Source organism: Molothrus ater, chromosome 20 (genome assembly GCF_012460135.2).
Source record: "Molothrus ater isolate BHLD 08-10-18 breed brown headed cowbird chromosome 20, BPBGC_Mater_1.1, whole genome shotgun sequence".
Lineage (NCBI taxonomy): Eukaryota > Metazoa > Chordata > Aves > Passeriformes > Icteridae > Molothrus > Molothrus ater.
In genome coordinates this window covers 6,649,353-6,676,321 of record NC_050497.2, presented here as the reverse complement: position 1 = coordinate 6,676,321, position 26,969 = coordinate 6,649,353, and the positions used below count along the sequence as shown (strand labels likewise).

Below are 26,969 nucleotides of genomic sequence, written 5' to 3'. Positions count from 1 at the left end.
TTTTATTTGCTTCTCCAGCGTGCCTGGCAGCGAAATGCCACCAGCCACACAAGGGCACATGGGGCACCTGGCACTTCCTCCAGCCTGGCTCCCTGCTCCCGAGGGCCAGCAGGACAGGATGTGTCTGTGCACTCAGCAGGGCCCCTGGGAGCGGGGAATTTAATCACGGGCAGCTAAGGCAGGAAGGCCGAGGAGAGGCAAGGGAGGGAGAGGCTGCTCGGGACAGGGCCTGCTTGCGCTCAGGGCTCCAGCTGAGCAGTGCAGGAGAGGACAGGACAAAGCAGAGTTTGAGTCACAGGGGCAGAGCAAGCAAGGCAATGTCACTCCACAGCACCAGGCTGGAGGTCTCACCCTGCTGGAGCAGCCCTGCAGGCAGCCCCGGCCCCGGGGCAGGGCGGGCACCCACCTCGGACACCCAGCGAGGCGTGGGCGACAGCAGAGCCCAGGGCATTGCGGGCCAGGCAGGAGTAGCTGCCGGCGTCGCGGTGGGCGACAGAGGGCAGCAGCAGGGTGGCATTGGGCAGGACACGAGCCTGGGGACCCTCGGGCAGGGGCTCCCCGTCGCGCTGCCACTCCACGGAGGGCGTGGGCTCCCCTGACACCGCACAGTGCAGCAGCGCCTGCTGCCCGGCATGGACCCTCAGCTCTGCTGGTGTCACTGTCACCACCGGGGCACCTGGGCAGACAAAGGGGTGCAGGTAGTGATGCGGCACTCCCCACAGGGCAGGGGGAGTTAGAGAGGCTTAGAGGTGATGGAGTTTGCAGTCCCTTAAAATAAGGGTGCAGAGGGGGGCCAGCACTCACTCTGCAGAACGAGGGTGACAACTTTTGCCGCTGTGCCCGCGTCATTCTCTGCCACACACCGGTACTGCCCCACATCGGTGCTCTACAGGACCAACAGCATCAGCACGGCCTTTTGCTTTGTCAGGAAAGCAGCCTAAAATGTGCCAGCACCCCCCGGGCCCCGCTCACCCTCACAGCACGGATGGCCAGGGAGCCGTTCTGCAGCTGGTGCAGGCGCCCCCGGGCCACCACCGGCCCCCCGTCCTTGCTCCAGCGGATGAGGGGCTCAGGGTGACCCTGGGCGGGGCAGTGGAGGAGGACATCAGCTCCGGAGCGCTCCACCTGGTACGTGCTGGCATCCCCCTGTATGACGGGTGCCTCTGGGAAAGGGAAAAGGGTGGCAGAGGAGTGGGACTGGCCGGGTGTCGGAACTCAGTGCATCCCTCTGGGTGTCCAGAGTTGCTGAGGACCCCGGCGGGGGGCTCAGAGACCCTGGCACACAGCCCAGAGCACCTGGGGATTTGATTTTGACCCCTGGAGCAAGTTGCCAACTTTGCACGAGGACCTGAAAGTCACAGAGGTTTGAATGGTGTAATAACAAAATGATCACAGGGTGAAAATGTTGATTTTGGGATTTTTGGTATGGGGGTTATGGGGACAAGATGGAGGAACTTGGGCATGTCCAGCCTTTCTTCTTCTTAGTCTCCATTTTCTGCAGTGATGTTGGCACTTGGGGATTGGTTTAGAGTAGAAGTTCACTGTCTAACATAGGTGATAGGTATTGGGAAGTAATTGTAAATATGTTATACATAGTTTGTCGTATAATAAGACAACACCACCTCTGGGGCGGTCAGAGCGCTTGTGGCTGCCCTGCTGAGCAGATCTTGGCTGGGCAGAAAGAAAATTTTATAGATAAGAATTAATAAACAACCTCAAGACTGAAAAGTGAAGAGTCCAGACTCGTTCTTCAGTTGCGTGGGCTGAAGCAGAGACACCCTGAACATCTCGGGGCAGCAATTAACAACCAAAACCCGAGAGCCGGGCTACCCATTTTCCCTGCCAGCACCTACCTGTGACAGAGACGAGGACAGCGGCCCTGATGGCCCCGGCGCTGTTCTCGGCGTGGCAGACGTAGGTGCCGCTGTCCGTGGGCGCGGCCGCCTCCCGCCGCAGGATGCTCCGCCCGCTGTGCCCCGAGGCGACACCTGCGGGGTGCAAACACCCAAAAAGGGTGGTTGGCGATCAGCTGGCTACAACCCCGCACGGCCAGACGTGCTGGCACCCCGGGGACCCTGAAAGGTGGGACAAGGGTGGCACCAGGATGGCATCTCCCCCATGTTCAGCATCGCCTGCCCAGGTACCAGTGAGGAGCTGCCCGTTGGCCATCCAGGAGACGCGGGGCTGGGGGCTGCCCGCTGCGGCACACAGCAGCTCCAGCCTCTCGCCCCGGCTCAGGGTGATGTCTGTGGGCAGCTGGGTGAAGGTGGGCAGGGTGTGGATGGAGAGGGAGAGCCGGCGAACGGCCCTCCCAGCGGAGTTCACCGCCGTGCACGAGTAGCTCCCAGCATCCCCTTCCTGTGTGAGGATGAGAGGGAATCACCCTGAATCTGGGCTGAGCTACAGCTCTGCAGGCTCTTGTACACCTAAAAAGTCACAGTTTGGGCAGAGCCACTTTTTCCAGCCCGCATCAGCAACCTCACACTGCCCCAACCCTCCAGTTTGCAGCACAGGGCTGCACGGGGCTCTCCCTCTGCCAGATGTATTCACAATCAACCAAAAGCTCTTCGGCAGCAGAAGCCACTCGTTCCTCATCACTGCAACCTCTCAGCAGCCCTAGGGGATGGTGCTCACCTGGACATCCCGGAGCAGCAGCTCCCCGGAGGGCAGGACCGTGGCCTTCCCGCCGCGCAGCAGCGCTCCCTCCCGGCTCCAGGACACGCGGGGCTCGGGGACACCGCGGGCGGCGCAGGGCAGCAGCACCTCCAGCCCCTGCAGCACCTCCAGCTCCAGGGGCCCGGCAGCAATGGTGGGGGGCTCTGGATGGGGCAGAAGGGCAGGGACAGCAATGATGGGGGCACTGGATGGGGCAGAAGGGCAGGGGCAGCAATGATGGGGGGCACTGGATGGGCAGAAAAGCAGGGGCAGCAATGATGGGGGGCACTGGATGGGGCAGAAGGGCAGGGACAGCAATGATGGGGGCACTGGATGGGGCAGAAAATCAGGGACTTGCTCACAGCTCAGCAGCCACGTTTTGCTGAGAGGCGCTGGGGAGGGTCTGAGCAGAGCGGGGAGCACCGGGGCTCTGGTCGCTGCTGTACCTTGCACAATGAGCCTGGTCCGCCCCGCAGCGGTGCCCGAGGGGTTGCGGGCCATGCACAGGTAGGTACCGGCGTCCTCTGGGGCTGCTCGGAGGAGCCGGAGCTGCCCCCTGGGGAGCACCTTCAGCCCAGACCCTGGCAGAAATGAGGGACAGGATGGGGCAGCACAGCTGAGCCAGGACACGGGTGGACGATGTGCAGGGACTGCTTCCCCTGCGCCTCTTCCCAAGGAGTCTCCATGGAACAGCTCCACCGGCCACCACACCCACCAAGGACAGCAGCCAGCAGGACCCATGCACAGTGACAAACCCCTGGCATCTAAACCTCCCCTTAGGTAGCAGCTGGCAGCACCAGGGGGCCGGCAGCAATGGTGGGGGGGGGCACTGGATAGGGCAGAAGGGCAGGGACAGCAATGATGGAGGGCACTGCATGGGGCAGAAGGGCATGACACCCCCAAACCCTGCTCTGTATCAGCCTCAAGGCCCTGGCAGAGCCCCAAGCTTTTATTTGCTCTCCAGCGTGCCTGGCAGAGAAATGCCACCAGCCACACAAGGGCACATGGGGCACCTGGCACTTCCACCAAGTGGACAGCAGCCAGCAGGACCCATGCACAGCGACAAACCCCTGGCATCTAAATCTCCCCCTAGGTAAAGGCTGGCAGGTGATGTGGGCTCTGCCAGCCCCCAGCTCACTCCTGCTCACCTCCAGTGATGCCAACACCATCCTTTTGCCAGGTGACCTCCGGCCGGGGGATGCCTGTGGCCTCACAGGACAGCACCACGCTGGAATTGACCATCACCATCACCATGCCAGGCAGGGGCTTCAGGGCAGGGGGCTCTGTGAAGGCAGGGAAGCTCTACCCCGGGCAGAGGGCGCAGGACCCGCAGCAGCAGCAGCCCGGAGCTGTGCTTACCGTGCACTGTGAGCCAGAGGTGCTTGCGGGCCGTGCCCGCGGCGCTCCGAGCCGTGCAGGTGTAGCGGCCGGAGTGGGCGGGCAGCGCCTGCCGGATCTCCAGGGCTCCTGCAAAACAGCAGCAGGCAGAGGGGAGGCGGCGGCGGGGCTGGCAGGGGAGCCCTGTCCCCGCGGGGCTGTGCTGGGCCGGGCTGTACCTCGGGGCAGGACGCGGTAGCCGCCGCCTCTGCTGCCCAGCTGAGCCCCCCCCTTGCTCCAGGACACCGTGGGCGGGGGCACGCCCGAGGCGTAGCAGGTGAGGACTGCAGGGGACAGCCGGGTGACAACCACGTCCGTGAGGTCATCAGCGATGGTGGGGGGCACTGCAGGAAGGAGGGAGGGAGGTTGTGAGAAATCCTTTCCTTAAGATTTTTTTTTCCTGAGAAGCTGAGAAGCCTCAAGAACAAAATGTAAACAATGGTTATCTGCTGCTGTGGAATGCAAAAGGTGCATCTGGGATTGGTCTCATGTGGTTGTTTCTAATTAATGGTCAATCACAGTCCAGCTGGCTCAGACTCTCTGTCCCAGCCACAAACCTTTGTTATCATTCTTTCTTTTTCTACTCTTAGCTAGCCTTCTGATGAAATCCTTTCTTTTATTCTTTATCCTTTCTTCTTTCTTCTATATAGTTTTAATATAATATATATCACAAAATAATAAATCAAGCCTTCTGAAACATGGAGTCAGATCCTCGTCTCTTCCCTCATCCTAAGACCCCTGTGAACACCATCACAGGAGGTGGGCAGGGCTGCATGGCAAATGCTGAAGAGGATTCTGTCCCTGTTGTTATGGGCATGAGTATTTTTCTTCCCCTTTTGTCCACCCCCAAGCCCAGCTCTTGGGTGGGCACCCACCCAGTGTGGGGCTGGAGCACATCCATGTCACAGCCAAGGTGGTGACAGACCCTGGGAAAGCCACTCTCAGCAAGACCCCCAGCCCCAGGAGCTCACCATGGACAGACACCAGGAAGGCCTTTCGAGCCTCTCCAGCAGCGTTGGTGGCGATGCACTCAAACCTGCCCTCATCCCTGGGAGTGGGGCTGGAGATGAGCAGTGACCCTAAGGACTGCAAACTGTGCGGGCAGAGCACACACCAGGATCAGCCCTGTGCCCCAGGGAGCAGCAGGGGGGGCAAACCCCACCCTAGAGGGGAACCCTTTGGTGTACAGGTACCTGTAGGTGCCAGGTGGGAGGTGCAGGCTCAGGGGATGACCATCCTTCTCCCACCTGATGTGGGGCTCAGGGGACCCCCAGGCATCACAGCCCAGCGTGGCTGGCTGCTGAGCCAGCAGGGTGAGGTTGGAGGGCCCAGGTGTGATGGCAGGAGGGACTGTGGGAGGGCATGGCAGCCATGAGCAGCGCAGGGTTGCAGGAGGGTGAGCCCAGGAGGGATCCATCTGACTCTCCTACTTACCCAGGACGTGGAGGTCCAGGCCTTGCCGGTCAGAGCCAGCAGGGCTGGATGCCATGCAGAGGTAATGACCCAAATCCTGGGCCTGGACAGGGTCAATTTGCAGGGAGCCACCTGGCAGGACCTGCAATCTGAGGAGGGAGAGAAGGTGAACCCTGTGGGAGCTCTGCATGGCCAGGCTGCATCACACAGGAGCAGGGGTTGGGAAGGTGACAAGTGCCACTGTAGCCACATGCAGCTCTTGCCCTAAACTGGTGTGAGGACAGAGCACAGCAATTCACAGGGTGACTGTCACACTAATCACCTACTGCTGTGGAGGCTGGCACGACCTGAGTGCCAGCTCTTGGTGCCACCAACCCACAGAGCCTCATACCTGTCACTGCCGGGCAGAGGCAGGAGCTGGCCGTCCTTGCGCCACGTCACCCGGGGCACGGGCCACCCCTGTGCCCGGCAGGGCAGCACGGCCGAGCTGTTCAGCAGCACCTTCACCTCCTGGGGGCCCGCCTGGATCTCGGGGGCCACTGTGGCAGCACCCAGAGACAGCACCGAGAGTGTGGGACAAGGCTGGGGGAGGGAGGGCACCAGCACAGAGCAGCACTGGGGGCTGTCCAGCCCTGCCACCCCTTCACCCGACCATAAGATACCCTATAACATCCCAAATCCTGGATTTAACAGGGAAGGGAAGGGAAGGGAAGGGAAGGGAAGGGAAGGGAAGGGAAGGGAAGGGAAGGGAAGGGAAGGGAAGGGAAGGGAAGGGAAGGGAAGGGAAGGGAAGGGAAGGGAAGGGAAGGGAAGGGAAGGGCTCACCGTGAACCCGCACCCGGCCGTGGGGGCTGCTGTCCCCGGGGGCGGCCCTGCAGCTGTACTCGCCCCCATCTGCCGCAGCCACCGCCAGCACCTGCAGGAAACGCCCCTGGGCCAGGAGCTGCCTGCGGGCATCCTCCTAAAAGCACCAGGAGCCGTCAGCAGGGACCCAGCATCAGCCCCAGCACAGCCCCGTGCTGCTGGTGACCGTGGCCAGGCTCTGACCATGAGTGTCCCTGTCCCCTCACAGGTACCTGCAGCACGGAGCCCTCCCGGTACCACTCGATGCTGGGGTGGGGCTCAGCAGCCTCTGGGCACTCCAGGAGGAGCTGCCCCCCTGGCACAGCCGTGATGATGGGGATCTCCCCGGCGCTGGCAGTGCTGGGGGGTGCTGTGGGACACGGCCCGGAGTTGTCAGGGTGGGCTGGAGAGCCCCATCCCTGTCCCCATAAGTCATGCATAGGCCCCCACTCTGTAGGACTGTCACTGTGCTACAGATGCCTCTTTTGGAGCCCACACCAATCCCAAAAAGGGGGTTCTGGCTCTCTGGTCCCCCAGGGGTTCGAGCATCCTGCAGCCCCCTGCAAGCCCCCTCCTGGCTGCTCTGCTGGGATCACGCTACCTTGGATGCTGACATGGAAGCTCCTGCTGTCCTCCCCTGCAGGGCTAGTGGCCAGGCAGGTGTACAAGCCAGCATCAGCCACCTGCACAGCCAGGAGAGGGAAAAAGTGAGGCACAGAAAGAAAACCCAGGCAGGGAGAAAAAAGTGGAACTCCTACCTCAGTGCTGTCAATGTGGAGGGTGCTCTCATTCCCTGTCACGAGTGAGGGCCCTGCCAGCAGCTGTCCATCCTTCTCCCAGGTGACAGTGGGCATGGGGACACCCATCACCACACACCTGAGCCCTAGAGGGGTGCCCACAGCGATGGATATCTCAGTGGGATGGGACCCAGCCTCGACACGGGGTGGCTCTGCAAGGCACACAGCAAGGTAGGAGGGCTCATCCCCTCATTGCTCCTAAAAACTTGGCTCAGCTGCCCTTCCCAAATCCCAGAGGGATGACACGCACCCATCACCACGAGGTGGAAGGCTTTGCTGACCTCCCCCACTTCATTCACCACCAGGCATGAGTAAATGCCTGCATCAGCTGGTGCCACGGCCACCAGGCTCAGCTGTGGGCCCCCAGGCACCTGGGCCCTCTGCTGCCCCAGGGGCTCTCCGTTCTTCAGCCAGGTCACTGACGGTGCTGGGGACCCGGTGGCTTTGCAGGTGAAAGTGACATCGGAGCCCTCGGCCACCATCTGCTCCTCACTGCTCTCGGGGCTCTCCAGGACGGGGGGCACTGGGGAGAAAAGGCAGGTTCTGGACACCGGGGTGGGTTTGGCCACTCCCTACTGTCCTGAGTGTCACAGACATCTTTTATGAAAATCCTTTCCTTAAGATTTTTTCCTCCTGAGAAGCCTCAGGAACAAAATGTAACCAATGGTTATCTGCTGCTGTGGAATGCAACAGGTGCATCTGGGATTGGTCTCATGTGGTTGTTTCTAATTAATGGCCAATCACAGTCAGCTGGCTCGGACTCTCTGTCCCAGACACAAGTCTTTCTTATTCATTCTTTCTTTTTCTATTCTTAGCCAGCCTTCTGATGAAATCCTTTCTTCTATTCTTTTAGTATAGTTTTAATATAATATATATCATAAAATAATAAATCAAGCCTTCTGAAACATGGAGTCAGATCCCCATCTCTTCCCTCATCCTAAGACCCCTGTGAACACGGTCACATCCTGCGAGCAGCCAGAGATGGCTCAGCCCGCCTGCAGGAGGCTCTGGGGCTGCTCTGGGGCTGCTCCTGCTTTGCTCCCACCCCAGCAGTGGAGGAATGGCTCGGGACTGCTCGGGAATGGGCGCCATGCACAGAGTGTGCTCTGCCAACAAAAGCAGTGCCCAGGTGCCCCTGCCGTGCCCTCCCAGCCCCTGCCCTGTACCCTGGATCTGCAGGACGAAGCTGTGATCGGCCACTCCCGCCCGGCTGGAGACGATGCAGGTGTAGAGTCCAGCATCGGAGAGCTGAGCCTGGGAGATCCTAACGTGGGATGGGACACGGGGATGGGGAGGAGACAGCAGCTCCGGGTGCCCGCCTGCTCCCCAGGGCGACACTGGAGGGTGCCGCAGTGTCCCGAGCACCAGCCCCGAAGCCTGACCACGGCTGCAGGGTCGCTTCTCACCGGAGGACGTGCCCAGCCGAGAGCAGGGTGACACGAGGGGACAGGCGGAGGGGCAGCCCGTCCTTCAGCCAGCTCACATGCAGCGGAGGGGACCCCCGTGCCCAGCACTGCAGCGTCACCGCGGCGGACAGGACTGCGCGGGCCGCCTCCGGCTCACCATGGGCGCCTCCCTCGATGCTGGGAGGGACTGGGAGAGGGGACACAGGGGCTGCTGGGGCGGTCGGGGTGGGGTGGCCCCGGCACTCCCCGCAGCTCCCAGCCCTGCTCACCCAGCACGTTCAGCGTGTGCAGCCGCGCGTCCTCGCCCAGGCTGTTCCGGGCCACGCACGTGTAAGCCCCGGAGTCGGCGGCTCGCAGCCCCTCCAGGAGCAGGGCGCTGCCATCGGGGGACACCCTGCGTGGGGAGGGCGGGACGGTGACCCGGGTGCCCATCCCGTGGGGCACAAGTGCTCTGTGTGCTCAGTTTACAGCCAAGGATGAGGATTCTGGGCACACTGCAAGGTCAGGGACCCTGCAGGGTGACAGTGGCCATCCCAGACTCCCAGGTTTACCCCAAGATGACATTCTCCCAGCAAAGAGCAGGGATGAGCACATCCCAGACCAAGCAACAGAAGAAGCAGCACAGCTCACCGTGCCCTGCCCAGCAATTTTGCCCATGAGGACGCTTGGGCATCCCCCCAAGACTCACCGGGCGTGTGAGGGCGGCTGCAGCCCCAGGGGCCGCCCGTCCTTCAGCCAGGAGATGTGAGGGCTGGGCTGCCCCTCTGCCCGGCACTCCAGCCTCACCCTGCTGCCCTCCAGCACGCTGTGCTCGCTGGGGTCCCCTGCACCGCTGATCCGGGGGGCCACTGCACGAGGGGAGAGGGAGGCTGAGGAGGAGGAGCAGGGGGAGGAAGGCTCGCCTCTGAGGCTCCACAGGGAGCTCAGCCTCTGAGGCTCCCCAGGCTGCCTCGGGGAAGCCCTACCTCGCACCAGCACCATGAAGTCCTTGCGTGTCTCAGGCCCCCAGGCCCTGTGCCAGGCAGGTGTATCGGCCCTGGTGGAAGGGCTGCAGGGGGCTGAGCAGGAGCTGGGCCCCCCCGGACACCAAACCCTGCTCTGGGCTCACCTCTGCAAAGAGACACCCTGGGTGAGGGGGGCTGAGCAGGGCTCCTCCACTCAGCCCTCCCCAGGCTCATTGCTGAGCTTTCCCCCCAGACCCAGGTTTGGGGACACTGTTAAAGCAAAGCAAAGCAGGGTTTTTGCAGAGTTCACTGCTGGAGCCTTACAGGAGAAAAGAGACACTGGCTTGGGGGCAAACCCCTGTCCCAGCAAGCACCCCAAGGGCTGGTCCCCAGAGAGCTCACCCCCTGCATCTCCCTCCATCATGCCCACATCCCGTGGCTTTGAGCCTCAGGAATGAACCTCAGGTCTCTCCTGAAAGCTTGCAGGGAACAGGCCAGACCCTTCGTGCTCTGTCCCCTCCCTGTGCAGCCCTGAGGGTCTCTTGCAGCGGGGTTAGAAGTTGGGAAACTGAGGCAGGGCTGCTTGGAGGGGAGCAGCAGGGAGGCTGGCTGGGGGTGGCAGGCTGGCACAGCGATCCCCTGCACACACACCCAGCAGGTGCCCGTCCTTCAGCCAGGTGACAGAGGGCACAGCCACACCGGTGACAGGGCAGCTCAGCACCAGGGGTGTCCCCATGTCAGCTTCCAGCGTCTCCTGCTGTGGGTCTCGGGTGCCTGGGGGTTCTGAGGAGGATGAGCAGGGACAGGGGTGTGAGACAGAGCCGGTCTCACTGTCAGCTCGGGGGAGAGCTCCTGGCTGAGCCCTCAGCACTCACCATGGATGGTGAGGATGAAGCTCTTCTGGTCCTGGCTGGCCACGTTCAGTGCCATGCACGTGTATGTGCCTGAGCTGGAGAGCTGCAGGCCAGGGAGCTGCAGCACCCGAGAGCCTGGAAGAAGAGGAGAGCAGGGAATCAGGACAGCCTGGAGCAGAACCAGGTGACTGATCCCCCAGCACCCGGCCAAGCTCCATGCAAAAGGAGTCTGGCCATGGAATTCCCGTCTTTGAGATCCAAAGCCTTGCTGTGTCCCGCAGGAAGGAGCACTGAGCCACCAGGGAGCAGCAGCGTGGAACTCTGCAGGATGCAGCCCTTGGTCCTCTCCAGAGAGGATCACTCAGCATTGTGCCATTAGTGTGTCATTAGCATGTCATTAGCGTGTCACACAACACAGAGGCTGAGCTGGGGACCCACCGTGGCATCCAAAAAGGGGGATTAGGGGAGCAATGATCCTGGCTGATCCCAACACACCTCGGGTGACAGTCCCCTCCTCTCCGAGCCGCAGGACGTGGCCGTCCTTGTACCAGGTGATCTCTGCAGCCGGGTGGGGCTGGATGTCACACACGAGTGAGACGCTGCCATTGACAACACCATCGACCTTCTCGGGGTCTGCAGCCACACTCCAGGGAGATTCTGCTCCAGTGCACCCAAAAGACAGCGCCAGAGGGGAGCCATCACCGTGGGGCTGATGCCTCCCCAGGAGGAAGCACACACGGAGCCTTTAGCCTGCTCAGCCTCCTCACACAGGGTGAGCGTGACCAGCACAAAGGGACAGAGGCAGCCACGCAGTTCCAGAGCCAAAGGGAACTCCAGTTGGTGGAGAAAGAGGAGGAGGGCAGTAAATCAGTGACCCAGGGAAGGGGAGATGCCTTACCCTGCACAGAGAGGGCAAAGTGCTTCTCAGCTGAGCCAGCTGGGTTCTCAGCCACGCACGTGTAACTCCCAGTGTCACCCACCTCCACCATTGCCACCTGCAGAGGGGGAGCAGAGCACCACTGAGGGCTGCCCCAAGCTGGGGAGGTGCTGGGGCTCCCATGGGGACCTTGGTGAGACCAGGGCAGCCACCTTTGTGAGGAAAGGATGCCCCATCCCCTCCATCCGATGTCCCCTGGGTCTCTCCCCAGCACAGCCACCTGCTATGGGGAACACCAACCTGCAGGAGAGTGCCACCCTCCAGGAGCTGGTGCCGTGGGCCAGCCTCTATGGGGACATCATTCCAGAGCCAGGACACCGTGGGCTCTGGGTGCCCAGTAGCTTCACACTCAAACTGGACAGTGCCATTGATGGTGGCCGTCACCTCCTCCTCCAGGTCCTCTGTGCCACCACGGATGGCTGGGGCAGCTGGGAGCAGCTGGTTATGGGGCTGCCACGTGCCTCAGCCCAGTGTCCCCTGTCCCTGTACTCACTGAGCACCTCCAGCTCGTAGTGCAGGCGGTCCCGGCCCGCAGCGTTGGCCGCCTCGCAGGTGTACCTGCCCCTGTGCTCCTCCTGCACCGCCTGCAGCTGCAGCACCCGGCCCCCTGTGGCACAGGACAGGGCACAGGGCCTGTGGGATATCCCCCAGCCCTGCCCTGCACAGCCCCAGTGACTCAGAGGTCCCAGGGATGCTGTGGGTGGTGGCAGCAGGAAGGGGACAGGATCCATCCTCCCCCATGCTATGGATGCTCTCAACCCACAAGGCTGCAGCAGGACCACCCCCAGGCCCCACAGGGGGGTTCACACCCACTGCCCATTACCTTGCAGCATCAGCACCCCCAGGCCAGGGGAGAGGGGCTCCCCATCCTTGTACCAGGTGAGCTGGGGGGGTGGGATGGCACTGGTGTCACAGTAGAGAGCGGTGGGCTGGCCAAGGACAGCCTGTCGGTGCTCTGTCACCTCCCCATCCTGGTCCTCCTCCCGATAAAAGATCTCAAGGGCTTCTTTGGGGCCTGTTTGCTGCTGGAAGATGGGGGGCACTGCGGGGACAGGCTGTGGTCAGCTGTGGGGAACAGGGACATTGATCCCCAGGTGCATCCACAGCACCTGCCCTCACTGCAGCTGAGGAGATGTTTGTTGTTTTCCAGCAGGCTTTAACTTTTTTTCCTGCTCACTTTTAACTTTTCCTTCTCTGCTCCCACAAGTGGCCCTGAGGACCCCTGCCCTTGCTGAGACACCCCCTGCTCTGGGTGCTGGCTCTCTGCCCAGGGCTCACCTTGGATGTGCACAATGAAGTCCCTGTCATCTTCACCCACAGCATTGGTGGCCACACAGGTGTAGTGCCCTGAATCCGAGACACCAGCAGCTTGGATCTGGAGGACCTGCCCCTCACTGAGGATCTGGATGTGTTCAGAGCTTTCCAGAAGCTGAAGGGAAGAAAGAGAAGGGCAGGAGGAGGATTACACACCCAGGAGTGGGGCAGAGCCCAGCCAGCTGTGTAAAGGGTATCTTCCCACTCCATCCAGCTGGGACAGTCCTGGGACAGTCCCAGCTCCTCCCTGGTCACAGCTGGACCTCACCTGCTTGTCCTTGTACCAGTGGATGGTTGGCTCGGGCACAGCCCAGGTCTCACACTCCAGCACCACTGTGCTGTTCACCCTGGCTTTCACCTCTTTCACAGCAAATTCCCCCAGAGGATCCTCTCTGGCAATCCAAGGAGGAACTGGTGGGGAAAGACAAAGGGAAGCAAAAGGCAGCCAAAGGAAGCAGCACTGGGCTGGTTACAGTGGTGGGGTCACTGCAGGAATTAGGAAGGATGTGGGGAGCTCCCTCACCCAGGACTTTCACAGCATAGCTCTTCACAGCCTCCCCATCCTCACTGGCCACGATGCAGCTGTAGGTGCCTGTGTCCTCCTCCTGGGCATTCAGGATCTGCAGCCCGTGGCCACCTGGACAAAGGGGGTCTCCTGAGAGGGCTGCTGCTCACAGCCACAGCTCTCTCTCCCCATGCAGCACCTGAACACATCCCTAGGGATCTGCTGAGCACCTGCAAGCCTGGCTGGAGGGAGCCTGATGCTCTTCTAGAGCCCAGTCCCAGGTTTGTAAAAACCAGCACTGAGGAGTCTTGTTATTATCAGAGGATGCAGCACTTGGAGGAGCAGCATCCAGCTGATCCCTGAGCCCTCAGGTCCCGCAGGATGATGATTTCTCACCTTCTCACTGTGCTGCACCCCTGCCAGACCAAGAAAAGGCCCCACTCCCCAGGGCATGCACAGCAAGGGGCCACCACAGTCATGCAGAGCCAGGGAACAGCAGCACAGTACCAGGGAGCAGGAGGACATTTCTGGATGCTTTGAGAGGAACCTGGTCCTTGAGCCAGGTGATGTTGGGAGATGGGTATGGCAGGGCCTCGCAGAGCAGGGAGATGGGGTTGTTGATGATCACTGTCACCTCTTCTGCAGAATCATCTTGAGCAGAGGTGGGACTGGCTGCAGAGACGTGGTTGTGTGTTAGATCAGCACTGGCACACACACTTCAGCTTCCCAGTGCTTCATCCCCCCACCAGAGAGCACGATCCAAGTTCAGGCAGTTGGAATTGACCCAGCCTGTGCCAGCTTCAGACTCTGCCCTGCCCTGCTGCCCTCCAAAACCACAGAGACCCAGAAGACACATCCCCCCTTCCACAAGCCACCATCACAGATGGATCCTGCACTAAGCAGGTGCTTTCTGCTCCTCCAGGAGGTCTCACAAGGGCTTTGGGACAGGTCCCTGACACGCTTTGGCTGCAGGACTAAGGGATCCTCCCCACCTACCTGGGGCAGGCCATTAAAACCCACTAAGTCTGCTCACACCTGAGACCCTGCCTCCATCCAAAGGCATCTCATACCCAAAACATCCAGCAGGTAATTCTTGGTCTGATTTGCCACAGAGTTGGAGGCCACACAGGAATAGAGACCAGCATGGGCCAGGGAGGCTTGTGGGATATGGAACAAGGACCCATCAGGGGAGATGGAGAAGGTGCCAGGGAGAGGGTGGTTGTCTTTCATCCAGGTGATCTTGGGTTGTGGGTTGCCTGTGAGGGATGGAAAATGGGCTTTGGCCTTTGTGTGAAGTTTTTCCATGTGTGAGCACAGCCTGGCTGGGATCACTGTCAGAGCTTTTCTGAAAAGCAGAGACATCATCCCAAATCAACATTATCATGATCTGGATCAGGATTTTAGAAGCTGCTGGATGAGCCAGCAAGAAGAAAGAACTGTCCTGAGTGGGAGGTGATTAATTATTCCCATCACTAAAGGGAGAAATGAGATTAGAGAAGTTTTAGCTCCATTTGGGAAAGATTGGATCTTCCAGTGTGGAACAGGCTCCCCACATGGGCGTCCCCTCCCCAGCCCTTCCCGGACAGCACAACTGCAGAGCCAGGAACCATCCCAACCGAGCTCTGCAGCCCATTTCAGCTGTTTCCATGTCTCTGCCTGGAGCCATCCCTTTGTTCCACACCCCAAAGTGAGACTCAGGTCTGCCCCCTGGGCCCCATCTCCCCCTTGCTCATGCCACCTCCCTTCCCCACTCGATGCTCACCTGAAGCCAGGCAGGACCAGGTGACAGCGTGGCCCTCGGGCACCTTGAAGGTGTCTTCTTCATCTGCATTCTCAATGTGGGGAGGAACTAGGAACACAAGCCCCCAGGGACTTCAGCAGCTGGCCAGCTTGGCCTCTGAGCTCACATCCTAAGGACTCCAGCACACCCAGCATGGCCAGTCTTAACTCATGTCTATTCCTGCAAGGGTGGAGCTCTGAAACCCCAGCAGGAATCCTGCACCAGACAGAAGAGCCCTCCTTACCTAGGACCTCCACATAGAAATGCCTCCTTGCCTCCCCAGCTATGTTGCTGGCCAGGCAGGAATAGTGACCACCATGCTGGGCTTGTGCATGGGTGAGCCTGAGCAGCCAGCCCCCTGGAAGGACAGAGCAGAGGGGAATCAGGGCCTGGATCCAGGTACCAGCACATCCCAGCTGGATGGGAGGGGTGTTTGAACTGTGCTCCTGTGGGGCTGTAGCTCCACCATGAGTTTGAACTCATCAGTGTTGGGGCAAAACACATTCCCAAAGCAGACCTCTGACCTGAAAGCAGCTGTGTGTGCTCGCTGGGGGTGACAGGAGAGCCATCCCAGAACCAGGTGATGCTGGGCTGGGGAATGCCAGTGGCCTCACAGGTCAGAGTCAGGGATCCTTGCAGGGAAACGCTGACATTGGTTGTCAGTCCTGATCCTTGAATGAACTCAGGAGGAACTGGGGATGCAAAAGGAGATGGACACTCATTTGCAAAGCAGCTGGGACATCAAAGGAGCAAAGCAAGGAGGGGAGAACTGGGTGAACCTGGGTTTTCCCACCTTCTTGCTTTGTCCAGTTTTAGGACATGAACCCAGAAGGATCATTAGCATCACCTGGAGATGGTGACTTTAAAGGTGTTGTGGGACAGGTGACCCACAGCAAGTATGTGCCACTTACCTGCACACCTGAGCCCAGGCTTACAGGCTCACACTGGGATGGCCTGAGCCACCCCAGAACTTTTATAACTCAAGTGACCTTGACCCATGAGGTAGTAGAGGACTTTATATGAGATGATCTGCTGTGATGGCTCTGGAAAGAAACTCCTACTTGTTGGACACAGTTCTACAGCTATTCCTGAAGCAAAACCCTGGGACCTGCTGGATTGTCCAACACCTGCTGTACATCAAGTTACTCCCCATCACCACCCTCCTCATCCTGCCTGCATCCACCCCACCCCCAGCCCCATCCCACATCCTTACCATGCACCACAACTTCAAACTCCCTCTGCTCCTGCCCCTCTGGGTTGGCAGCCAGGCAAGTGTAGTGTCCTGCATGGGCCACCCCTGCCCTGGGGATGTGCAGCCTCCTCCCCTGCTCTGTGAGCAGGAGCCCATCCCCAGCAGCCACGGGCTGCCCGTCCTTCACCCACGTCACCCACGGGGCTGCTGTGCCCATGGCCTCGCACTCCAGAACTGTCTCACCACCCTCGATGACAGAAACCTTCCTTGGGGTGCTGCTGCTGCTGCTGCCCTGGGGCCTTGGCAGTGCTGTGGGCAGAGGGACAGGGGGTGGAGGGGATGAGCAGCAGCTCCCTCAGCCATGGGGCAAATCTGACCTAGGGAGCAACATCCCTTCCAAAATATCCAAGGAAATGGCTTTAGGGTCCAGCTGGACCTTGCACTGAGAGAAGTGCCAACAGCTCCAGCTGCCCCCACAGGTCTCTGGTGCCCCATGCTCACCTTGCACCTCCAGGTGATGCTCCTTGCTGCTGCTGCCAGCAGCATTCCTGCACTCACAGGTGTACGTCCCCTGGTCCAGCAACTCCACCTTCTCCATGTACACCATGTTCCCCCCTGGGGACACCAGCTTTGGGCTCCCTGGCTGGCTGGAGAGGGGCTCACCTGCCCAGGGAAAGGGACAGCAGCTTCCCCTCAGGCTCCCAGCAGGACAAATTCCCACCCACAAGCTGGATTCTGCTCAACAACAAGCACTCCTTGCTCCAAGGAGAACAACGGCTGGGTCAGCCCATGTGGGGAGAGATGAGGCTGAGGAACAGGGCCCTACCATCCTTCCACCAGCTCAGGGTGGGCAGGGGGGTCCCATGGCACTCGCAGGCCAGCTGCACAGGCTGTCCCTCCAGCACGGACACGGCCTCGGGCTCCGGCCAGGAGAAGGATGGAGGCACTGCAGGGATGAGAGGAGCAGCTCATTGATGGCACTGGGCAAGAGGAGAAGGGCAGCTTGGAGCTCCATCCTGCTGGATACACACCCCCTGCAGCCCTGCTGGGTGCCACAAAAACCCCAGCGACATTCCCCTGCCCTGGCTCCATGTGCAAACAATAATCTTGTCTCTCCAGCCAAGCGAGGGATGCTTTTAATTGCACGTGGCCCACAGCAGAGGATGACCAAGCATCCCACACACAAGCCAAGGTCAGGTTGGCCAGACACAGCCTTATTAGGCAGCCCTGCTCACTGAGAAGGTTACCCAACTCTTTCCATTACTGGGTGATGTTCTCAGCTGCTCATAAATACAGCTGGCTGGAAAATGGTAACTCCTTCCCATGAGGGATATCAGTTTGGAGAAGAAAAGCCTCAACACCCAGAAACCCTTGAAAAACAAAAACAGCAGAACCCAAACAATGCACCCGAGCCAGGACGGCAGACGTGCAAACATTTCCCTGGGAAGAGATTGCAGGAACAAGCCCAGAGCAGGAGAACTGGATCTTCTCCACGCCCTGGCCACCTGCCTGCAGGACTTCCACCAGCTAGAGCATCCCTGGGAAAAGCCAGGGCCTGGCTCAGCCCCCGGAGCTGCGGACATGCTGAATGGTCTGGGAAGCTGCAGGGGTGCTTGGATCAAGGGAGAAAAAGCATCCAGTGCCTGTCTTGGAGCCACCACTGAGTCTGGGGGGACAGAAATGTCACCAGGCACACGGGGTGCAAAAGGGACAGGGTGGGTGGGTGACCCTGTAATGGGGACCTGGAAATACCCATCCATGGGGCCATGGCTTTCCAGGATATCATTTGAGATGAACACAGGGGATTGCATGGCTGGAATTACAGATGAAGCAGAGGACAGGGTTCTGCTAGAGCCATCTCCCAGAGATGTATCCTGAGGGCTGGGACAACCCCACCGGTCCCACACGATATTCCAGGGGGGAGCCCCCATCTCTCAGGAAGCCGCCCCAGCTGCACTCACCGGTGACCCGCAGGCTGTACCGGAGCTCAGCCAGCCCGGCCGCGTTGGAGGCCACGCAGCGGTAGCTGCCGGCATCGGAGAGCCGGGCACGGGGCAGCTCCAGGCGCTGCCCATCCCCGGACAGCGCCAGCCCCGCTCCGGCCCAGAGCCGCTCCTGCCCCTTGTACCAGGCGATGTCTGCAGGGCAGCAGAGAGCTGAGCTGGGAGGAACGATGCTGCTGTCCCCCTCAGCCAGGGAAAAGCCCAGGGATTCGCGAGCAGGAGCTGAGGACAGGATTGACTCACCGGGGGCAGGCAGCCCCGAGGCCAGGCATTCCAGGGATGCCGAGCCGTTCTCGGGGATGGCCAAATCCACCGCGCTGGGCTCGATGGTCGGAGGCACTGCAACCCAGCAGCCCCTGTCAGCGGCTCTGTCTGCCTGCAGCCAGCACAGGGCAGAGCCCTGGGGCACAGCCAGGCTCACCCAGGGCTCCTGGCACAGCAGCAGCCAGGGGCTACAGCTCAGTCCCTGCTCTGGGAGGGGACCACATCCCCCCACGGTGCCACCACTGCTCCCCAAACTAGCCAGAGGTTTGGTCCCTGCCTCGATGAGACATCCATTCTTCCCAGGCAGGGATCTCTGTGCTCAGCTTCAGAGCCACGTCCTGCTGGTGGAGGGGAAATGGGGCTGGGGGAGGACCCTCCAGCAGGAAACACCAGTCAAGGATTTACTGTGCTGCCAATGCCATCACCTCTCAGCTTCATTGACCAAGGACAAGATCCTGAGGGATCAAGCCAGTGACCCTGCTCCTACCAAAAATCTGGGCCAAGAACTCCCACCTCTTTGGGCAGCCACGTTCCTCCCAACACACAGGAGATGGACAGCCCCCCTCACCCCAGATGCTGCACTCACCATGCACTGAAACCTGCACCTCTGCCTGGGCCAGCCCTGCCCAGGTGCTGCCCTGGCAGACGTAGAGCCCTTGGTGACCAAGTCCCACTCGTGTGAGCAGCAGAGTGCCACCATCCTCGGACACCACCACTCCATCCTGTCCCTCCAGAGGGTGCCCATCCTTCAGCCACCTGCGGGCAAGGGGACGGGCAGCAAGTCCTGCCACCACCCACACCCTGTCTCTGCACACCAACAGGGCGAGCAGTGGGCTGCTGGCAGCAAGGACTGTCCCCTTGTCCCCTGGAATGGGGTTGGCAGTGCCTGCAGGGGACACCAGGGACAAGGAGAAGGAATGGATGCCTTCACCCTAAGGGTCACCCCTAGCACCCATCCTGGGAGCACAGGGAGCCTCAGCAGTGCAGCACTCACTGGATCTGGGCTGGGGGGATGCCCCTGGTGTGACACTGAATCCTCAGGGAGGTGTTGGCAACAGCTGCCAGGTGCCTTTCCCCATCACCAATCCACAGCTGGGGGGGAGCTGGGGGAGAGGGGACCTCAGGCTGTGACCACCCTCGGTCTCTGGCACAGGGGTGTGAGGCAGCCAAGGGTTTGGAGGGTTAGGGGCACATGGGCAGGGTGTTTGAACCTTGCACGTGCAGGCTGTAGCTGAGCGAGGCGTTCCCTGCAGCGTTGGTGGCCGTGCAGGTGTAGAGGCCATTGTCTGTCACCTGGGGCTCAGCCAGGTGCAGGGATCCTGAAGGGAGGACACTGAACCTTGGGGGAGAAGGAACAGAAAAGCTGGATGGGAGAAACAGCCATGTCATCCATCACCCAACCCTGAGCAGGAGCTGAGGGCTCAGAGCTCACCATCACCCCAGGACAGCCAAGAGAAGGTCACCATGGCCACCTCCCACTCAAAGAGGGTGGCACTGTCACAGACATATTTTCTGAAAGATACTTTTGCTAAGATTTTTCTCTTGAGAAGCTGAGAAACCTCAGAAACAAAATGTAAACAATAATTATTTCCTGCTGTAGAAAGCAACAGGTGCATCTTTGATTGGTCTCATGTGATTGTTTTTAATTAATGGCCAATCACAGTCCAGCTGTCTCAGACTCTCTGGTCAGTCACAACATTTTATTATTCTTTTCCTTTCCTTGCTAACCTTCTGATGAAACCCTTTCTTCTATTCTTTTATTATAGTTTTAATATACCATTTTCTTTTAATATAATATAGATCATAAAATAATAAATCAGCCTTCTAAAACATAGAGTCAAGATTCTCATCTCTTCCCTCGTCCTGGGACCCCTGCAAACACCACTACAGTGGCACAGCTGCCCATGGGGGCAAATCCCCTTTGCTCAGCCCCTGCACGAGCTCAGCACGAGGCAGCACATGAGCTCAGGGGGATGGAGGAGGACCAGGGTCCCCCCAGAGCTCAGTCCCTGCAGCTGGAGCTGGCCCTGCTCTCATTGCCAGCCCCATCTGTGCTCCACAGACATAACATCATCTCAGCCCACGGCTGCAGATTCCTCCTGCTGTGCTCCCATAAATCACCCAGCATGGACAGGCCAGCTGAGATGTGGGGAGCAGCACAGGTCAGCCAGGAACAGCCATGGCAAAGCAGGCATGAACAGCAAGGCAATGCATGCCCCAAGAAGAGCAAAACCAAGCTGCCTTCCTGCTTCCCCAGGCTACAGCCATCCTCAGGGACAGGTAAGAAGTGTTTAAGCCCAAGACCAAGGCCCGTGGCTTTAGGGATCCCTTCCAACATGGTGCTAACACATGGGGAAAACATTGGAAGACCAAGACACCAGATAACCTGGAGAATGGTTGGATATGAGTTTATCCTCACCCACCAAATCACATTAACTGACTGTCCCATGGCTGTCATCAGCTTCAACGCCATCTACAAATTGATTTGTCCCTCCAGAAGTCACTCACTGGAACTGAACTGGCCTAAAACCCCAAATCCAGGGCAGACAAAGCCACTGCTGGGCTAAAAACTGTGTTTGTGCCAAACCTTGTCCCAAGAAGCACCAGGCCCTGGTCCAACACTTCCCACAGGGATTCACCATCCCCAGGCACATCCTTGACCTTGTGACAGCACAAGGCAGGAATGTGCAGGAAGGCAGACAGACAGACAGCAGACTGAGGAGCTGCACTGGAGCTGCCTTTCCTTCCCAACCTCATGTCCAGGGTAGGCACATGAATGATGGGAAGCAGCTGCTTGGTCCCAGATGTTTGGAAGATGGAAGAAAAGCCTGGTGCTCTCCAAGGAGAGCAGAGCTAATGCTCTGCTCACTGCCTCAGCTCCTGCATTGCCCACAGGATGCCAGGGGTGCCCTTCACGTCCCCCTGCCAAGCAGCTCAGTCCCTTCATGGACCTGGCATCTCTCTGAAGAGACACAAAATCCCTGGAGATGGTGGCCCCAGCACCCAGAACCCTCCTTACCTGGTGCTGGTGAGGGGCAGGGGCTGGAGCTGCCGGCTCCACACCACCAGGGGAGGGGGGAATCCTTGGGCCTCGCAGGGCAGGGTGGTCTCCTGCCCCAGCACAGCCAGGATGGGGACAGGGTCTGATGTCTGTGATCCATTCACGCTGATCCTGGGCTTTGCTGCATGGAGAGGGGGCACAGCTGGTGCAGGGACACTTCAGGTGCCCCACAGCCCTCGCTGCTCCTCTTCCCATCCTCCAAACCCATCTGGCACCTGGATTGGTGCTCCAAGGATGCCAGGAGCATTCCCAGGTCATTCTCTCTCCCTCCAGACCCCTCTGGAGCTGTCCTGAGCACTCACTGCTGATGGAGAGCTGCATCTCCCGGCTGGAGAACCCTGCTGCACTGGTGGCTGTGCAGAAGTAGGTGCCAGCATCCCCAGGGGACGATGAAGGGATCAGGAGAGTCCCATTGGGGTCAAGCTGGTAGTGTGGGCTCGGTGAAATGGGCTCTGTGCCCTACAGAGGAAAAGGAAGGGAGAAAGGCAGAGATTCTCCCATGAGCTGAGCATCCTAAAGGCAAGAAGAGAGCTCTGGACACATCAGGGCAGGCCACACCCTGGTCCCAGCTGCCCAGGGCACTTGGTGCCACCTCCCCAGGCAGCCACAGCCACTCTGGAGAGCTCTACCCCTTCAAACACATTTCCCTGAACCCGAGGATGGCCCCAGCCGGGCTGGCAGGGGCACACAGCCCCCTGTCCCTCTCCCCTACCTTGGCCCAGGTGACAGTGGGGGGTGGCACGCCGGTGGCATTGCACTGCAGGGTGACAGCAGCTCCCTCGGTGGCAGTGACCAGAACAGGGCCAGGCTCAATGCTGGGAGGAGCTGGGAGGGAAGAGGAGCCTCGTCCTGCATGGCCAGGGCCACATCCAGCATGGAGAGCACCTGCCCTGTGTCACTGCTCAGAGGGGACACCCAGCTCCCTGCCACTCACCGTGGATGACCAGGGCCACGTCCTGCCTGTGCGAGCCGAGGGCGTTGGTCACCTCACAGGTGAAGGTTCCTGCGTCCCCCTGGGACACCTGCTCCACGTGCAGGCTCCCATCAGCCCGCATGGAATAGCGGCCACCCGGGGCTACCTGGACACGGGCAGAGAGCAGGGACAGGACAGGTGGCAGGGTCAAACGCCAACACATCCCTGCATCTTTGGGGCACATCCAGGAATGAATCCTTGAGCAGCACCCTGATGTGGAGATAAACCCACAGTGCCTTCCCAACACAAATGCTCTGCTGGATTCTTTCACCGGCAGCTTTCGCCCCAAAGGCTGGGGGAGCCATCCTGCAGTGAAGCCCCCCCAGGGGGCAGGTGCCCACCCACCCACCCAGCCAAGATGCCAGCAGGCTTGGAATTCTCACCATGTGCCCATCCTTCAGCCAGCGGCGGGCTGGGAAGGGGCTCCCAGCCAGGATCACACAGGGCAGGGACACGGGCTGGCCCGGCAGCACACGGACCACGGGGGATGCAAGGGCTATTTCTGGGGCTGCTTGAAAGGGGGAAAGAGAATCAGCATTAATCAGTGATAAACTGGCCAGGAGCACTCAGGAGAATGGAGGTAGATCACCTTTGTTCCAAGGTCTGGATCCTGGCTCAGCATAAGCCAGCTCTGATTCCACTCCCCAGGAATTTGGGGATATTCACTGCAGTGTGAGTCCGTGGCAGCACATGAAGCCAAAGAGGGCTTGCAAGGGCATTGCCCAAACCCTGCCCTGGGGTCTCTGAGCATTCACTGTGGCCAGCTCAGGACCAGAGACAGCTGCTCTGGTCTCTGCCCTCACCCCTGCCGGCTCACTGGGATGGATTCCCGAGCAAAGCACTGAAAAACAAACCCTGTCCTGTGACTGTGAGCTTGATCTCTGCCTGGATCTTCCCAAACTCGTTCTGGGCTTCACAGATGTAGATGGCTTGGTCATCCAGCGAGGCACCTGCAGCACAGTGGGAAGAAGCCTCAGCCTGGTGGGGCTGGAGAGCCCTGAGCAAGCTCCAAGGCAGGGACCACCCTCCCCTGCCCCACCACCATCTCCAGTGGGGACAGACTGCTCAGAGCTGGATTCTTGCAGGCTGTTACTGCACGCCAGAGTTAAAAATACAAATAAATGCATGCACACTCAGCTCTTACTGTCAATGAGGAGCTGGGCAGTCTCCAGCTGGCTGGAAACCTCCCGTGGGCCCTGCCAGCCCACCACGGGCTTCCCGTCCTCCCGGGACCAGGTGACCTGTGGCAGGGGAGATCCCTCCACACGGCATGGCAGGCTCACTCTGTCCCCAACCTTGACCTCCACGTCGCCCAGGGGCTCAGGAAAGTGAGGGGCAGCTGGAGGAGAGAGCAGCAGAGAAAGGGCTCAGGCAGGTCCAGCATCCCCACAGCTGAGCCTGGAGAAGGGATGGGGCTGCAAAACCAATGGGCTGGGTGCCCTGACAAGTTACAAGACCCACATTTGGTGCTTTTCCAAAGCTGACAGAGCCTTTGCAGTTTCTACCTCTTCCAGTTACACTCATCAACCCCTGGCTCAGCAAAATTACTTGCACTTTTCCACCTTTAACTACTTTAAACCCTGCTGCCCTCAATGCAGAGCCTTCCCTCCTCCTCCTCCTCATGCTCTTTCATCCCTTCTGCCTCCAGCAAAAGATTTCCACCTGCATTTTCAGACAGACAAAAGTCAGCCCCCACCTCTGCCTAATCCCACTGCATGCACTTTGCATCCCCAGCTGCACCCCAAGCCCTCATGTCCCTGTGCAGAAACAACTGCCTTGTCTTTTCCCACTTGCTGAGCCTCCTGCATCTTCCCAAAGCTTGGAATTCCTGTGCCAAGCACCAACACCTCCCTGCTGGGAAGCCTTGGAAAGCAGCAAAGGGGAGCTGAGGCACCAAGCCGAGCTGTGGAAAAGGCTTGGGTCCCTCGGTAGGACGCAGCAGGGCTTACATCCGACGGCAGGACTTACATCCCACGTGCAGCACGGTGCTGTCCGAGGCAGTGCCCGCCTCGCCCAGGGCCCGGCAGCCGTAGAGCCCCGCGTCCTCCTCCCGCACCGCCTGCAGCCGCAGCACCGCCCGCTGGCTGCCGGCCGGGAACGCGGCCAGCGCCTGCTCCCCTGCCAGAGCCCCGTGTCAGCGCCTCGGTGGGCTCCTGCCGTGCCACAGCCACGGGCGGTGTCCCCGCGGGGCGGGGGAGGGGGCCCGGTGAGGGCCCCGGTCTCACCTTTGTGCCACACGATGCGGGGCGGGGGCCACCCTGAAACCCAGCACTCCAGGGTGACATCCTCGCCCACCAGCACCTTCAGGCTGGGCGTCACTGCCAGGATGGCAGGGGGTTCTGTGCCGTGGGGAGAGGTGAATTTGGTCACCCTCTGCTGCTCTGGGGGCAATGCCATGCAGCCCAAGGGGAACCCAGAGCCCTGGGAGCTGTCCCCAACACCTTTATAACACACATCCCCCATCCCCAAGGTGCTGTCCCCCAGTGCCTTTTATCACACACATCCCCATCCCCAAGGTGCTGTCCCCCAATGCCTTTTATCACACACAGCCCCATTCCCACTGTGCTGACCCCAACACCCTTTATCACACACAGCCCCATCCCCAAGGTGCTGTCCCCCAATGCCTTTTATCACACACAGCCCCATTCCCACTGTGCTGACCCCAACACCCTTTATCACACACAGCCCCATTCCCAGTGTGCTGCCAGGGATCAGGTACCAGTGAACTCCAGGGTGACCACTTGCTCATCCCAGCCCAGAGTGCTGCTGGCATAGCAGCTGTAATTCCCTGCATCCTCTGGGACAGCAGACCTGATGTGCAGGGAACCCTCAGCATCCCTGAAAACCCTGCAGCAAATGGGAGAGAAAGGGAGAAACAAGCCCTATGGAAACAGGGATGATGGAAAATGTGTTGATATAAATAAGCAGGTTTCAGGCCATGCTGGGCAGGTGGTGGATGTGGGTCAGCACTTAGAGCCAGCTGCTGCAGGGAAGGACTTTGCTTTGAAGCAGGGAAAAGCACTGAGAATTGGGCTTGTGAGATGAAAAAGCCTTCACCAAAGTGAACCCCTGCACTCACAGCCTGACACGGGCAGGAGTTGAAAGGCAAAAAGCAGAAGAAATTAAGGGGAAGTACAAGGAGTATTTTGAGACCTGAGCTCACACCAGGTGTGCAAAGTGGGGACAGTGACCTGGATAAGGCAGGACAGCTTAAAAATAAATGTAGGAAATTAAGGCCAGCAGCATGCCAAGCATCTCAGGAGCAGGGGCTGGGATACTGCAATGCCTCCCTCTTTCCAGGGCTATGGCAGCCCCAGGCCTCCCTCCCCTCACCTCGTACATCCCTGCAAGGGGAGCCCCATCCCTGTGGGACAGGCAGGATGGAGGCTCCGGGCTCCCCAGGGTTACCTCTCATCCTGCTGCAGTGGCCAGCCCCAGTGCCTCCAGGTGGTTTGGGGCTGGGGGTGGCCCCCGGCCGTGCAGTTCAGCCGCAGCTCCTGGCCCCTGCTGAAACGCTGGGGACTGGGGTCCACCTTCACCCACGGCGCTTCTGCACGGGGTTGGAGCAGGGCTCAGCCTCCAGGTGCCATTCAGCACCCTCGCCCAGGCCAGGCTCCCACACAGGGGCACAGCCTACCCTGGATGAAGAGCCACAGTGAGGCAGTGGCAGTGCCACGGGCGCTCTGTGCCACACACTCGTACAGGCCCCCGTCCCCTGGCTGCACGTGGCTGATCTCCAGAGAGCTGTTCTGCAGCAGCCGGGTCCTGCCGTCCCCTGGCTGTGCCACCTTCCCATCCCAGCTCCAGGTCAGGTTGTAGGGCACATCCCCCAGCACCACGCAGGACATGACCACGTCTTGGCCCGGTGAAGCTGTGATGTTGCCCGGGGCGATGAGACGTGGTGGTGGCTCTACAAACGTGGGATGGATGCCTGGGTGAAAGGAGCCTGTGCCCAGCCATGGGAAAGGCTCCAAGGCCTGGCACAAGCAGCCCCCACCTGAGACAGAGAGGTAGGCGCGGGCCCGGGACACTCCGACCTTGCTCGTGGCCGTGCACTCGTAAAAGCCTTCATCACTCTCAGACACTGCAGGGATCAACCAGCTGATGTTCCCTGAAATCCTGCAAAAAGGGAGAGATGAAAATATGGATCACTCCCACCGTGGGTCCGCCATGCCACCATCCTAGTCCTACTCCCTGGGGCTTTTGTTTCATCTGAGTCAGGCAGAGGTGCATCTCCATTTGCTGTGGGCCTGTCTCTTGGGATTTTCCTCTTGGGATGCTCAGAACCTGAAGGCACTCACTCAGCACACAGCACCCCTCATCTGGCACAGCTCAGGGACTCACATGGGACCCTCCTGGGGCTCACTGGGCCATGCCAGACGCTCACCTGAAGAGCTGCTCTTCCCCAAGCTTCCTCCTGCCACGGCTGAGCTGCAGCTGGAAAGGGACCTCACTCTGTGCAGAGCAGGAGATGAGCTGTGGCTCACGGCTGTAAGCCTGGATATTGCTGGAGATGTTCACTTTAGGCAGACCTGGAAGGGGTTGGGGATGTGCAGATGTACAGCACCCTTGGAAGCAGAACGACTAAGGAGAAACCAAAGCAGAGGTGGTGCTGCAGCCTCTGGTCCCTGCTCAGCACCCGCGGGTTGCA

General features: G+C 60.0%; 1 protein-coding gene across 1 annotated transcript in view; it reads right to left on the bottom strand.

The window, feature by feature from the left end:
• The window catches only part of HMCN2 (hemicentin 2), a 35,016-nt gene that overhangs the window by 4,177 nt on the left and 3,870 nt on the right, over positions 1 to 26,969 (bottom strand). The window contains 62 exon segments of the mRNA XM_036394203.2: positions 407 to 676; positions 805 to 886; positions 973 to 1,163; positions 1,854 to 1,988; positions 2,145 to 2,358; positions 2,635 to 2,819; positions 3,102 to 3,236; positions 3,804 to 3,938; positions 4,015 to 4,122; positions 4,212 to 4,376; positions 5,004 to 5,125; positions 5,226 to 5,382; positions 5,467 to 5,594; positions 5,837 to 5,984; positions 6,271 to 6,406; positions 6,522 to 6,658; positions 6,890 to 6,971; positions 7,047 to 7,237; positions 7,336 to 7,608; positions 8,252 to 8,349; positions 8,492 to 8,678; positions 8,761 to 8,885; positions 9,180 to 9,339; positions 9,457 to 9,502; positions 9,504 to 9,601; positions 10,087 to 10,218; positions 10,311 to 10,424; positions 10,785 to 10,946; positions 11,188 to 11,284; positions 11,467 to 11,654; positions 11,720 to 11,833; positions 12,050 to 12,268; positions 12,505 to 12,655; positions 12,809 to 12,951; positions 13,064 to 13,177; positions 13,553 to 13,717; positions 14,116 to 14,301; positions 14,808 to 14,894; positions 15,070 to 15,183; positions 15,350 to 15,517; positions 16,039 to 16,326; positions 16,519 to 16,680; positions 16,844 to 16,963; positions 17,979 to 18,155; positions 18,264 to 18,359; positions 18,871 to 19,040; positions 19,279 to 19,387; positions 19,496 to 19,623; positions 21,304 to 21,466; positions 21,648 to 21,804; positions 22,058 to 22,170; positions 22,280 to 22,424; positions 22,702 to 22,826; positions 23,173 to 23,268; positions 23,463 to 23,657; positions 24,287 to 24,436; positions 24,544 to 24,657; positions 25,038 to 25,165; positions 25,727 to 25,868; positions 25,956 to 26,228; positions 26,316 to 26,437; positions 26,706 to 26,850. Coding sequence (XP_036250096.2) covers positions 407 to 676; positions 805 to 886; positions 973 to 1,163; positions 1,854 to 1,988; positions 2,145 to 2,358; positions 2,635 to 2,819; positions 3,102 to 3,236; positions 3,804 to 3,938; positions 4,015 to 4,122; positions 4,212 to 4,376; positions 5,004 to 5,125; positions 5,226 to 5,382; positions 5,467 to 5,594; positions 5,837 to 5,984; positions 6,271 to 6,406; positions 6,522 to 6,658; positions 6,890 to 6,971; positions 7,047 to 7,237; positions 7,336 to 7,608; positions 8,252 to 8,349; positions 8,492 to 8,678; positions 8,761 to 8,885; positions 9,180 to 9,339; positions 9,457 to 9,502; positions 9,504 to 9,601; positions 10,087 to 10,218; positions 10,311 to 10,424; positions 10,785 to 10,946; positions 11,188 to 11,284; positions 11,467 to 11,654; positions 11,720 to 11,833; positions 12,050 to 12,268; positions 12,505 to 12,655; positions 12,809 to 12,951; positions 13,064 to 13,177; positions 13,553 to 13,717; positions 14,116 to 14,301; positions 14,808 to 14,894; positions 15,070 to 15,183; positions 15,350 to 15,517; positions 16,039 to 16,326; positions 16,519 to 16,680; positions 16,844 to 16,963; positions 17,979 to 18,155; positions 18,264 to 18,359; positions 18,871 to 19,040; positions 19,279 to 19,387; positions 19,496 to 19,623; positions 21,304 to 21,466; positions 21,648 to 21,804; positions 22,058 to 22,170; positions 22,280 to 22,424; positions 22,702 to 22,826; positions 23,173 to 23,268; positions 23,463 to 23,657; positions 24,287 to 24,436; positions 24,544 to 24,657; positions 25,038 to 25,165; positions 25,727 to 25,868; positions 25,956 to 26,228; positions 26,316 to 26,437; positions 26,706 to 26,850 — 9,180 coding nt within the window.